The 12,908-nt window shown below is 35.4% G+C and overlaps 1 protein-coding gene across 10 annotated transcripts in view; it reads left to right on the forward strand.

Annotated features, from left to right (window-relative positions):
- Nucleotides 1-10,398, forward strand: part of EPHA7 (EPH receptor A7) — a 167,030-nt gene extending 156,632 nt beyond the window's left edge. For 5 of the 10 annotated variants that reach the window (XM_032651528.1, XM_032651529.1, XM_032651530.1 and 2 more), the window contains exons 15-17: nucleotides 2,906-3,099; nucleotides 4,557-4,712; nucleotides 6,856-10,398. In XM_032651528.1, the coding sequence (XP_032507419.1) occupies nucleotides 2,906-3,099; nucleotides 4,557-4,712; nucleotides 6,856-6,970 (465 nt within the window). In that variant the 3' untranslated portion in view covers nucleotides 6,971-10,398. Of the gene's footprint in view, nucleotides 1-2,905; nucleotides 3,100-4,556; nucleotides 4,717-5,214; nucleotides 5,255-6,855 lie in introns of those variants that run through there. The other 5 variants (XM_032651525.1, XM_032651526.1, XM_032651527.1 and 2 more) reach the window with 4 other exon arrangements.
- The last annotated feature ends 2,510 nt before the right edge of the window (nucleotides 10,399-12,908 follow it).

Below are 12,908 nucleotides of genomic sequence, written 5' to 3' on the forward strand. Positions count from 1 at the left end.
TTTGTCAAGAGGATCATGATAAGGTTTAGATGTACGTTTCAAAGATTATTTAGAAGGAAATAAAAAAGGAAAGATTTCTCTACCTGCATTGTTCCTTTCAGAGCTTCTGAGAAAAAGGTACAAGTGGGGAAATAGGAGGTGATAGAAAATAGTAAGCATTGCCCCAATCTTATGAGCATGGGGGTGGAATCCCATCAATTCAGAAAAATACTGCATATGTTCAGATACAGGCAACCTCAAGATAGAGGAAAGCCACTCTTTTCCCCATAAAAATAAATGTTTACTATTTGGTCATTTTGAATATATAAAGTTTTACCAGTTATTAATTTACTTATTCACAACTTGAGCCACTGTTTAAATACTTAATCCAGCTTTCCAAAGCATATTATTTTTAGTTTTATCTAACTTAACATAGAGCAATTTTGAATCCTAAAATAGCGCTTTCCCTGGAGTGTTATACAAAGCCACATGAAATTCTTTGCATTTAAAAGTTTTTTTTTAATTTAATTCCTCCTGTAGTTATATGTTGATGATCTTTACAGAGGTCCCATTTGTGTATGTTTTCTTGTGTGCTTTTTAAAGGGATATTATAGAGGAATGTTTACAATGATATCCAACATTTGTAGTTACAGAGTCATAAACAGGAAAATTTTAAAACTCTCATACGACTTTCACTAGCATTCAATACCAACACTGATTAAAGTCACTTAACGCTAAAATGTTTTCTCCCTAGCTGTTATTCAAAATAAAGTACTGAAGGAAAGATCCCATAGTGTGAGACTTGGTAAAGACATAACTACAAAACTATGGGATAATGGCTCCATTACTGCAAAAATAAATATATATTTATGTGCTGTATTTTAATCGATTATGTTCATGGTATTTTCTACCACACTTCCCCCCACCCCATACCAATTTAATAAAACAAATATAAAGGTAACATTTTAAAAATTGTATTCAAAATTAATAATAAACTTTAGGGTAAATAAGCTTTAAAACAAAAGTACATAAGCAAAAATAAATAATTTTCACCAATCCATTAACCTAATTTTCAGAGTAAAGCCATTTCCAATTACAGCACTGTGTATGTATATATATATATATATACACACACACACACACACACACACACACACACAGAGATAGAGAGATATCCATATACATATACGAAAAAATATTTCTACCATCTGAGTATATTGTATTTAGGAAGTAGTATCATCAGAAAGTGGTGACTAATTGTCTGTGCATGTAAGAGAGTCTAGATTGTTCTCATTTCAGCTCTCTGGATGGGATGACTGGAAGTGTCATTAAATGAAAGAGTAAGAGCTTTGGGGAAAGGTAAAAAAATTCAATTTTAAATAAAGTATGAAGTTCCTATGGAAAATCCAGGGGAAGATATCTAGTAAACTAATGGACTTACAGCCTAGTGATCAGGGGAGATTTGGGGCTGAAGATTTTATACTTATGAAATTTTTCAAAAATTATTCTATTTAAGTTTATCTCTTTACCTTTTAAACTTTATCAATTTACATATATAAATTTTCCTTAAAGAAAAGTGGACACAGTTTTTCTTATACAGAGGATTTTGTCTAAAAATTGTTGATGCTAGCTACTTCATTTATTCCATCCTACAACCTTTCACATTTTAATGTGCTATTCTTGAATGTCAGCAAGCATCTTAAGGATATGTTTCCCTACAAATATTAAGTTCATTGACGTTTCTTAAAGCCAGCTTTTGTCTGCCTACTTTAGTCCTGTTTTCTTCAAAAACTCAAGGTTACCTCTTTTTTTTTTCCAGAGAGCCATTTTTTCCTACATTTCTATTACTATTATGTTAGTATCAAAGGATTTGTTAATCCCTCTTGAATAATATTTTGATGTTTTACAAGTCCTTCTTATTTGTGTTTTTTTGCTTTCCTATTATTTTCCCTGTGCTGCTCAGATTTGTAACAATGTCTGATTTTAAAATCTTTTTTTGCTTTCCATATAAATAAAAAACCCAAGGCGAAATAATTAATTTTTGGACTTTCTGATTGCCGTGTACAAATGTTTATGGAGGCTTAGTGTGCATTAACATTCAAAGATTGATACAAATAGCCTCTTAGGCTGTTAATAGATATAAATGGGTAGTGATGTGCTGATAAAAGTTTAACAGCCAGCACTCTGAGTGGGAAACTGATTTGTAACCTTTCCCAATTTCCTGGTATAACACCTTCCTCCCTCCAGCCCCTAAGGCTGGTTTCAGTCTGCCTGTGTGAGGTCACGGGACTTGGAGTTGGGAAGTGATCCAATCACCTTTATGAACAGTACAAATAGGGTCTAACACAATACTGTATCTTGTAACACTATACAGTTCATCAGTATATAAGCTTCATATCGTTTAAAATAATAGTGTGCTTGGTAACATTTTCTGTCATAGTACATTCACATATTTGGATATCTTGTTGAAAAGTATCATTTGAACTCTTCAAAAAGTGAAACTTTGTGGTAGGGGCTAATTCTGGGTAACTCAAACCTTCTTTTTACAACTTGAGGAATCCATACATAAATGTATGGGAAGATATGTACATGCACAGCTATATACAATAAAATGGTTCCGTTAACATCTTCCCTTTTGAAAACCTCTGGGATGACATTAAAAACGTTTCCATCTGTTGCGCCCTGGGTGAGCTTAATTGCTGCTCCCTATTGCTGAATTAGTTAGGAAATGTCATCATACCCTGCGCTTCATGCACCCCTTAACAGCATGCTTAATATCTATGGATGTTTTGGAAAAAATAAGTAAGTCTTTTGCATAGCAGTGTACTTTACTCTTATCTGGATAAATCACTTTGCCTCCTGGGCAATTCATTTGATTATAATTGAATCTCAGTCAGTAATATTTTAATGTCCTTTTGGCTATTAGGTTATAAAAGCAATAGAAGAAGGTTATCGCTTACCAGCACCCATGGACTGCCCAGCTGGGCTGCACCAGCTGATGCTGGATTGTTGGCAGAAGGAACGTGCGGAAAGGCCAAAGTTTGAACAGATAGTTGGAATTCTAGACAAAATGATTCGAAACCCAAATAGTCTGAAGACACCCCTGGGAACGTGTAGTAGGTAAGAAATAGCTAAAGAAATGAAATCTGGGAGAAATTCAAACTTCATATGAACCATTTATCTCCTAAGCCCCACTCCAATGGCAAATCGACATTTGTGTTAAATTATTAAAGTCCATATTAAATTTCTTATCTTTATAGAAGTTTTTTTTTCTTTTCAGATGGCTTGCCTTAGTTAAATCAGTGTTTAAAGAGATCTATTCATTGTTATTGCCTTAAATAAAATTTATGATCAATATCACTCTGTCATTTTAGAAAACTTTCTCAAGTGGATTTGTGTGATTAGGTGGCATTTCACATTTTCAAATTATCAATATTACATGGATTTTTATTGCTGTTGCCCTAGTTTTTTATTATATCCATATTATCTATTGGCTTGTTTTGCTTTGAGTTTCATAGTAAAATGATTCCATGAAGTTAAAGATTATTAAGGTAATTCAATATATGATTTAAGAGGTATACCCATTAAAAAGAACCTAACCGCCCCATGCATGCTTCATGGTAATGGTAATGTAGATTAGTAGTTATTCAGCTTCAGCTGCCAGGTAGACCTATTGCTCTGTTGTCTGTACCGTAGTCAGGCCCTTGCGGAGGTGTATGAACTCACAAGGCGCACAAGGGGTGCCATTAGTACAGTGGGTGCATTATGTTCTCAAAAGCACCCTCTGAACAAGTTAGTCCACAGCCAGATGTGCTTTCTGTACTCCCAGTTACTTTCAGAGAAGCAAATGAACAAATATTTACTGATTACAAATATTGTTGGCCATACTCTGAAAAGTATACGGAAGATGCAATCTGCTGGTCATCATATCTAAATAAAATAGAAATTTTGTAGTTAGTAGGGTTTTGGGTTTTTTTGTTTTTGTTTTTTCTTTGTTTGTTTGTTTTTGTGGTACTCAGGCCTCTCACTGTTGTGGCCTCTCCCGTTGCGGAGCACAGGCTCCGGACGCGCAGGCTCAGCGGCCATGGCTCACGGGCCCAGCCGCTCCGCGGCATGCGGGATCTTCCCGGACCGGGGCACGAACCAGCGTCCCCTGCATCGGCAGGCGGACTCTCAACCACTGCGCCACCAGGGAAGCCCTAGGTGTTTTTTTTAAACTTGTTTTATTGAGGTATGGGTGATTTACAATGTGTTAATTTCTGCTGTACAACAAAGTGATTCAGTTATCCGTATATATACATTCTTTTTCATATTCTTTTCCATTATGGTTTATCACAGGATATTGAATATAGTTCTCTGTGCTCTACAGTAGGACCTTGTTGTTTATGCATTTGGAATTTGGAATTATTGGGCAAACTTTACACATTAGATTTTTATTAGCATATCTGTTTATTTGTTATTACAATATCAATTAAATACGTAATTTTATTTTTTATATCCTTATTTTTGTGGGGCTAAGGCATGCTTTCTTTCATAATTCATGAAAAAATTTGCTTTTCTGTATTATTCTCACCCAGGCCAATAAGCCCTCTTTTGGATCAAAACACTCCTGACTTCACTGCCTTTTGTTCAGTTGGAGAATGGCTACAAGCTATTAAGATGGAAAGATATAAAGATAACTTCACAGCAGCCGGCTACAACTCCCTTGAATCAGTCGCCAGGATGACTATCGAGTAAGCTTAAACCTGCAAAATTATATTGAAGAATGTATCAGGTGCAATCCAAACGTTAGACTTTAGGTCATCTTCCATATATTAAAGAGGTATGAGCCCTAAAATCAGGGAGAAAATTGTCTCTTTAATAAGTGCCTACTATGTCCCAGGCATTTTGCTAAACAGACTTCTGAACATACAATATCTTTTTTAACCTTCATGGCAACAATTTTATTAAGTCAGTAGTTTTACATATGACAAGGCTAAGGCTCAGAGAATTTAAATATTTGCCCTAAACTGACTCAATCGTAAGTGGTAGCTAATTTGTCTCCATAGCCAGAGTTCAAAACACCACCCAGTGAGACTTCCTCTTTCATTAACCGCTGTATTATCTATCTTTAAAATTTTTTATTTTATACTGGAGTAGAATTGATTAACAATGTTGTGTTAGTTTCAGGTGTACAGCAAAGTAATTCAGTTATACATGTATAACTATTCTTTTTCAAATTCTTTTCACATTTAGGTTATTACAGAGTATTGAGCAGAGTTCCCTGTGCTATACAGTAGGTCCTTGTTGGTTATCTATTTTAAATATAGCAGTATATTCATATCAATCCCAAACTCCTGCTGTATTATTTAGATTCCTAGTCACTGGGGAAACTTTCTTCATTGCAAAAGAGGATTTCTTTCACCATGTTTGTATCAGACATTAAAAATCTCGGAATTTTAATACCAAAATGCATTATGAAATCCAGTACGAGCACTTTCTGAAGAGGTCAAAGGACGCCTAATTCAATTAACCGTCATAAGAATTTAACTTAAGTTTTGGAAGGTTTGTGATTGATTGATTTTTTTTTTAATTGAAGAATGACCTGATAAAACAGTATTTGAAATTGCTCTGAACTGGAGGTAAAAAGAAGTAAATATTTCTTTCCGGCTCTATAACTGATTATGTGGTCTTAGGAAATACATTTAGTATCTCTGGGCCTCAGCTTCCTTGGCTGCAGTATAACTCTTACAGGCAATGCAGTTCCTCTCAGTCAGTGTGTTTGAAAATGGGAAACAATTATCAAGGTTCTATTAGTGGGATGCTATTTATGTACTGTTGGGAGAAGTGTTTCACATTTTTCAGATGAGAAGAAAGCCAGCAATCACGTACTCTTTCCTGGCATGTCAGGAAATGGCACATACATGAATTTCGGCATGTGCATGCTCTCTCGTTTGGTTTTCTGCTAGACACTACGTGGGTAGAGCTGATGTAATTACACCTGTCTCTGCAAAGTAATCTACTCCCCTGAAAAACCGTGCTTCTCAAGGTCTCATTAGACCACGGCTATGAAATATCTCAGTACTCTACTGTGGCTATATTTTAGCTACTTGTAAATACCTAAGCTCAGTCTTTTTGGCTAATAGATACAGCTGGCGTCTGGCAAATTTAGGCTATTAAACATAGGTATTGCACACTTTAAGGAATTTTTTTTTCCAAAATGTGGTCAAATGATTGTACTAAACTGAAATATACAACCAGTAACATGCTCAGGGTTACCACACGTTGATTAAACTCAGTATAACACTTTGTATGATCCTTGATGATTCTTGATCTACTAGAGCCACGCCATGTTTCCATTCATACTATATCCTATTTAAACAATGAAATATTTTTAACCTTCCTTAGATTCAAGAATACTACATTTCAAGTAACGTTTCCTAGCTGTACCTTAAGTTAATCATAATTTTAAGGCTTTGATAATTTCTTAAATAAAATGTCAAATCAAAGAATTCCCTGGTGGTCCAGTGGTTAGGACTCGGTGCCTTCACTGCCTAGGGCCCGGGTCTGATCCCTGGTCTCGGGGAGCAACCCCACAAGTCGCGCATAGCGGCCAAAAAATAAAGTCACCTCACCCTGTTAAAAAAAAAGGTCAAATAGTTTAAAAATAACTGATCATGACAAACTGAGATCCTGAGTAGCAGGGTTTTACAAAGGATAATGTTGATGCAGGTTGCCAATCCGACCCACTGTGGGAACAGGATCTTAATATCCAAGAACACCAAGATAAGATCTGTGTGCCTGAGATAAACAGATTAATTAAAGAGTTGATGACAGTTTAGTACCAAATAAAATTTTTGTAAGGTAACTAATAAAAACTGCATTTGTCTTTTTCAGGGATGTGATGAGTTTAGGGATCACACTGGTGGGCCATCAAAAGAAAATCATGAGCAGCATTCAGACTATGAGAGCACAAATGCTCCATTTACATGGAACCGGAATTCAAGTGTGATAAGCGTTTCTCCCTTATGAGGGAGACTATGGACCACGAGAGAACAGTACTGGCCTTCAGTATATGCGTAGAATGCTGCTAGCAGACAGTTGATATCCTGGGTCCTTCCTACAGTGAAGAGAAGATTTAAGAAGCACCTATAGACTTGAACTCCTAAGTGCCACCAGAATATATAAAAAGGGAATTTAGGATCCACCACTGGTGGCCGGGAAAACAGCAGTGACAATAAACAAAGTACTACCTGAAAAAAACATCCAAACACCTTGAGCTCTCTAACCTCCTTTTTATCTGATAGACTTTTTAAAATGTACATAAAGAATTTAAGAAAGAATATATTTGTCAAATAAAATCATGATCTTATTGTTAAAATCAATGAAATATTTTCCTTAAATACGTGATTTCAGACTATTCCTTTTTAAAATCATTTGTGTTTATTCTTCATAAGGACTTTGTTTTAGAAAAGTTGTTTATAGCTTTGGACCTTTGTAGTGTTAATCTATGACACATTACTACACTGGGTACCTTTGAAAGAATCTCCAATTAAAAAAAAAAGCATAGCATGATTGAAGATATATCTCTGTCAGAACATTGGTATCCCTTTTGTGCCATTTAATTTTGTTTAATCAGTGCTGTTTTGATATTGTTTGCTAATTGGCAGGTAGTCAAGAAAATGCAAGTTGCCAAGCGCTCTGATATTTTTTAAAACGAAAGTTTTTTTGTAAAGATCTGACAACACACTATCTTTTCAATGAAAAAAGCAATAATGATCCATAAATACTATAAGGCACTTTTAACAGTTTGTTTATAGAGTGATTTTACTAGACAGAACTTAATAAAAACTCAAATTGTAGGTTTATGATTATAAAAAGAAAGATGAGGCACTTCATCTAAAGAATGTTGGTGGAGGCAAGTCTCTGAAAGCAAGACTATCCAGTGTTATCTAAAATTTAATCTGAGCACATCACGATTTTTTCAATATCGAGACATTAGGAAATTTAGGAGAAATAGTTGACATATATTTTATATCCTATTCTGTTTAATGCAGTCCAAACATGAAAGGAAAGAATTAAGTTTTATATTAGAACTCTGAAGCATGATAAAAGGGGCAGTTCACAATTTTCACCTTTCAAAAACAAATTTGCTGCACAGAATATCACCACTGCAGTTTTTAAAAAAAAAAGTCTTTTTATATGTGAACGCTGATGTGAGAAGCTTTTTAAATGAAAGAACGCTTTTTACCATGTAAGGAAGAGGTGAAGGGTCTGGCTTTTTCTTTAAGCTTTATTAAACAAGATTATTTGATTACTGTGTTAGAATTTCATAAGCAATAATTAAATGTGTCTTTATAGCTATTTCAGGAATGTATACATATTGTGAGTAATGCTTTCAAAAGTAACGAAAATCATGAACTACCCCAGAATTGAACTGTTGTATTTCCAAAGAGAATTGGGCTGTTTATAATGATTTTAATAGAGAAAGATCCCAGGGATCGGTCCTAATTGGTCTTGTATGATAATGTGGGCACCCACAAACAATCAAATAACAGAAACAAAACCTGTAAATGTTCCTTTGTAAAACTTGTAAATTTTATTTATACTGTCTTGTTTTGTACACACATTTCTCTGTAGTGGGCTCTGAATACATTGAAAATGCACTATATTTTTCTATTTTACTTGCAGGGCATCACAAAAGAACAGGTATTTTCAGTGCTACATAATGTGTTTTCCCACATTTAGGACCAAAGATGGCTATAGAAAAACTCAAAAGGATTGCGTCCCAACCCCTCCCCACCCCTTTTTTTTTCTTTTAAATCACTGTACAGTGTTGTTTGATATTTTAATTTATTTTTTGATTGACTAGAAAAATCATTTTAATTTCACTAAAATGTTTTTTGTCCCTAAGGAGAAATAATCTGTAAAATAATTTTAATTAGCATAATATAGTCACCTAGACACTTCCATTTGTAATCTTTGTAATAGACTGTAAATATATTTTTGGAACTATAACACAATGTGCTTGAGGGTTATTTTTCAGTGTCTGCAGTGTATACAAGTGTTTATACTAAGTACAGCACTTTACAATTCTGAGCAGTAGCATTGGCCTTTGTGAGAATGAGTGAAAGAGTTTGAGTGAGTGTTCTTAATTCCGTTTGGATTCTAGACTCACTAAGAATGAAGTTCTTTTCTTGTTCATAGCTTAAGGTGCTTATTTTTTCTATTAAAATTAAATTAACAAAAAGCCATTCTAGAAATAGAAGACATAGTAGGGTACATGCAAACGGTGTCTTTCCTGCTTTTTTCTAGCACTAGATTTATAGTTGAGTAGTCTTTCTTGAGTAGAAGGGCAGAATAAAAGTTTTTTTGAGTTTTTTTTCAAAAATAACTTTTTCCTTCAGCAATATACCTCATCTGCCTTAAATTTTTTACAGCTCTTTACAGGGAAAGGGAGAAGGGATGGGAAAGACACAGCACAATAGGAAGGGTATTGACGCATCACTCTCTCGTTGGTAGGTTTCTTTTCCCAATCAACATTATGATTTTGAAATACATGTATGTGAAACAGATATTCAGAGAAAAATAATTAACCTTGTAATGCTGATTGTAATACTGTCTTCCAGAAAGAGATGAAACGGTATAACGATAAGAATGTACAACTTGCACCTTGAAATCCTTTTTGGGTTTTTTTTGTTTTTTGTTTTTTTGATAAATTAGTGCTCAGGGGAGGAAGGGTAGAGAAAGCAAACGTCAGAAAGAGAATTCAAACGTAATAAAAATGCAAAAGGAATCGGCCTCCTTGCTTAAACAGAGCCACCTTTTTTAGAATGCTGTCTTCACACATGACTTGGGTTTTGCATTCAGGACTGAAATAAAAGTAACTTTTCTTACATCTGAATCTAACATCTTCTCGGCAGTTGATCTGGGCCTTGTTTCCTAGGACTGGTGGTTTATGCTTGTCAGAGCACTCTGAGTTGAATCATATTGTATACTTATGTAATCTACATTAGCTAGTACTATTTAGGATGCTATTTTAATTGCTCCTCTTATCCGTGTTTTTAAGACAATTAAAATGGTGTAAGTCACCTCTCTTTTTTATTTAGGTAATGCTGATATTCTCCCTTTTGTTTCCTGAGTAGCCTGGAACTGTGCTACTCACTGATGTGCATGTTCAAATAAATTACTGATGTGTATTTTTTTGCTATATGTGGAGAAATCATGGGGAACTCGGGGCGAGATGTGCTTTTTGTTGGTTGAATTTGTCCCTCCTTGCCTAAGAATTACTACAGGGGTCATCCTTTTATAAGGACAAAATGCTTTTGAACAGTGTCTTCAATGTATCAAGCACAAATAACTCTTTCTTCAACACGAAGCATAAGTCTCTTTTTACCAGCTTACAATAATAAACGAGTCTATTAGACAATGTAAAGAAAATCCTGTCTCCAATCATTGGCGGATTCCTTTATGTACCTTACTCGTTCTTTATTTTCCTACACAATATCATGAAAGGAGATGTTTAGAGTAAAGGTTTTATTTAAATATTTCAGGGAGCCGATCAGAATATGAAGAAAATTATTATTCTTTTCATCCCCTCCTTCTGCACACAGACTTAATTCCACTCTAATTATTACAGAATAACAAGTTAAGACTATGTCTTCAAAGAGCTGGACTGTCAAATATTTTAATTAAAACCTCTTTTGTTCTTTTTTGAATCTACAGCTACATGATACTAACAAGAATATTTGCATGGGAAAGGTAATACTTTGTCATGAGACCCTGACAAATATTTCTTACATCTAGTATAATACAGCAACTTGGAGAGTCTCTGTGCTTAAGATGCTGCAGGATGCAAACAGAGTCCAGAGAAAATGGGAAAAGTGATAAATCTGGTTATCTGATTGTTTATCAATGACACTGACTTAGATCAGATCAACTTGCACCTGAAATAAACTAAACACTCCCTTTTCTCCAGCATCACCATTGTAAGCTCTACAAACTCTGAACAAATACCCAAACATGTTTCAAAAAATGAGACTAGGCAGATACCAGGTGACATGCTATCACTAGTTATCACACTCCTGATGCTGAGGCTCAGGGTAGGCTGAACTGAAGTTGAAAGATAATCTTGAAGTCTTGGCTGTCCCTGACTCTTCCACAAGCAATGCCCTCCCGAAGTTCACACAGTGATTATTACATAGCCTGAAACACTGGCGCACAGTCAAATGGTCTCTTAAAGTACTGGATTTATAAGTGGTACAAAAATACACTATTCTACCAGCACTCGTTTTCCTCCAAAAGTATAAAGCTGTTATGAAGGATATACAAGTTCTGTCACTAAGTAAAAATTAGATTTTAATACTTTCAGTGATCATCAGTAACAAGTTTTTGCTGAAGTATTTTTATCTTCTACTGTTACCCTTTGTTTTATGTTGTTAGCTACAGTAAAAACTATCAATTTTGAGAGAAGCTTCTGAGAGGATCAAAGAGGTGAACAAATTCCTAAATTCAATTCAAAAGATTGTAACTACTGATATTAACAAGTGATAAAAGATAGTGCATGGTGATTGGCAAACCTGCAATCTGCTCTGAAGGGAAAAGCATGCTCTTGGCTTTGTGGCAGTGGCCCTTCAATAGCCCCTACCCAGCTGCTCTACTGTTCTGTCTAATGCATCTCAGCATAGCTTGAAGAATACGAACAAGAGAATAAAATATTTCAGTAGGATGCTTCTGTGAACCTCATTAGAGTTAAGTGCTGTAGGGGGGTATTTTTTTCAAGTTCAGTGATTGAATGTAATTAAATCTATTATTAAACAATAAAAGACCTCTTCTGATTGACCTTGAGGTTAAAATAAATGTAATTAATTGATTTAATTTAATTGGACCTCTCTCCCAAAGTTTGGTAAGTAGCAATAAGTAGATCTAGTCTAGTGTTCCATGGGTCCGTGACAGCACTAGAAATCCCTTAGGTATGTAACAGTAGCAGGGATTCTCAAATTGCTGGCATTTGATGATTTGGGCACAGTAACAAGTGAGGTGTTGTCTATTCTAAACCTCCATGAGTAACAAGCAAAGCTCCATAAGAAATAACCTGCAACATGTATTTCATTATTTCAGATATCCCAGGTTTCCACTACTGAAGCTTATCTGTTTCCCTTTTGAAATTCATAGACTTTAATTAAGTACATTTGTAGTTTTATATATAACTTAAGAATGCACAGGGGCTTCCCTGGTGGCGCAGTGGTTGAGAGTCCGCCTGCCGATGCAGGGGACACGGGTTCGTGTCCCCGTCCGGGAAGATCCCACATGCCGCGGAGCGGCTGGGCCCGTGAGCCATGGCCGCTGAGCCTGCGCGTCCGGAGCCTGTGCTCCGCAACGGGAGAGGCCACAACAGTGAGAGGCCACGACAGTGAGAGGCCCGCGTACCGCAAAAAAAAAAAATGCACAGTATATTTTTAATGAATGATTAATCATAGATCTTAAAGATGCTCAGAGGAAGAAACAACAGGCACATTTGTTTTAGGTAATGTTGGTTCTAGTTTAGCAGAAGACAAACACATACTGTTCAAGTCTCACCGTTTCATTATGGAACCAAAATTAAATAAAATGAATGACTGGACAGCTAACTTGAGAAAAACAAATAGAGAAAATTAAGCTACATATGCAGAACTGTGTTCATATAAATCACATTTCTAAAATATTTCACAATTCACAGAAAGGAGGCAAACAACTCACACATACTTTTTAAAAGTGACATGAGTTTGCAGGCACTTATTACACAGATGGTTAGACCTATAGTAAAATACAAGAGAAAGTTCTAAGTTTAACCTGGTGTCCCTCTGTCAGTTAGCTAGAGATAAGCACTGTTAAGATTGAAAACCAGACAGAATATGTGGCTAAAATGTTCTTTCTAAATGAAAGAGACCCACAGCTTTCTTCAGCTCTGA

The sequence above is a fragment of the Phocoena sinus genome, chromosome 12 (assembly GCF_008692025.1).
Source record: "Phocoena sinus isolate mPhoSin1 chromosome 12, mPhoSin1.pri, whole genome shotgun sequence".
In the NCBI taxonomy this organism is placed as follows: Eukaryota; Metazoa; Chordata; class Mammalia; order Artiodactyla; family Phocoenidae; genus Phocoena; species Phocoena sinus.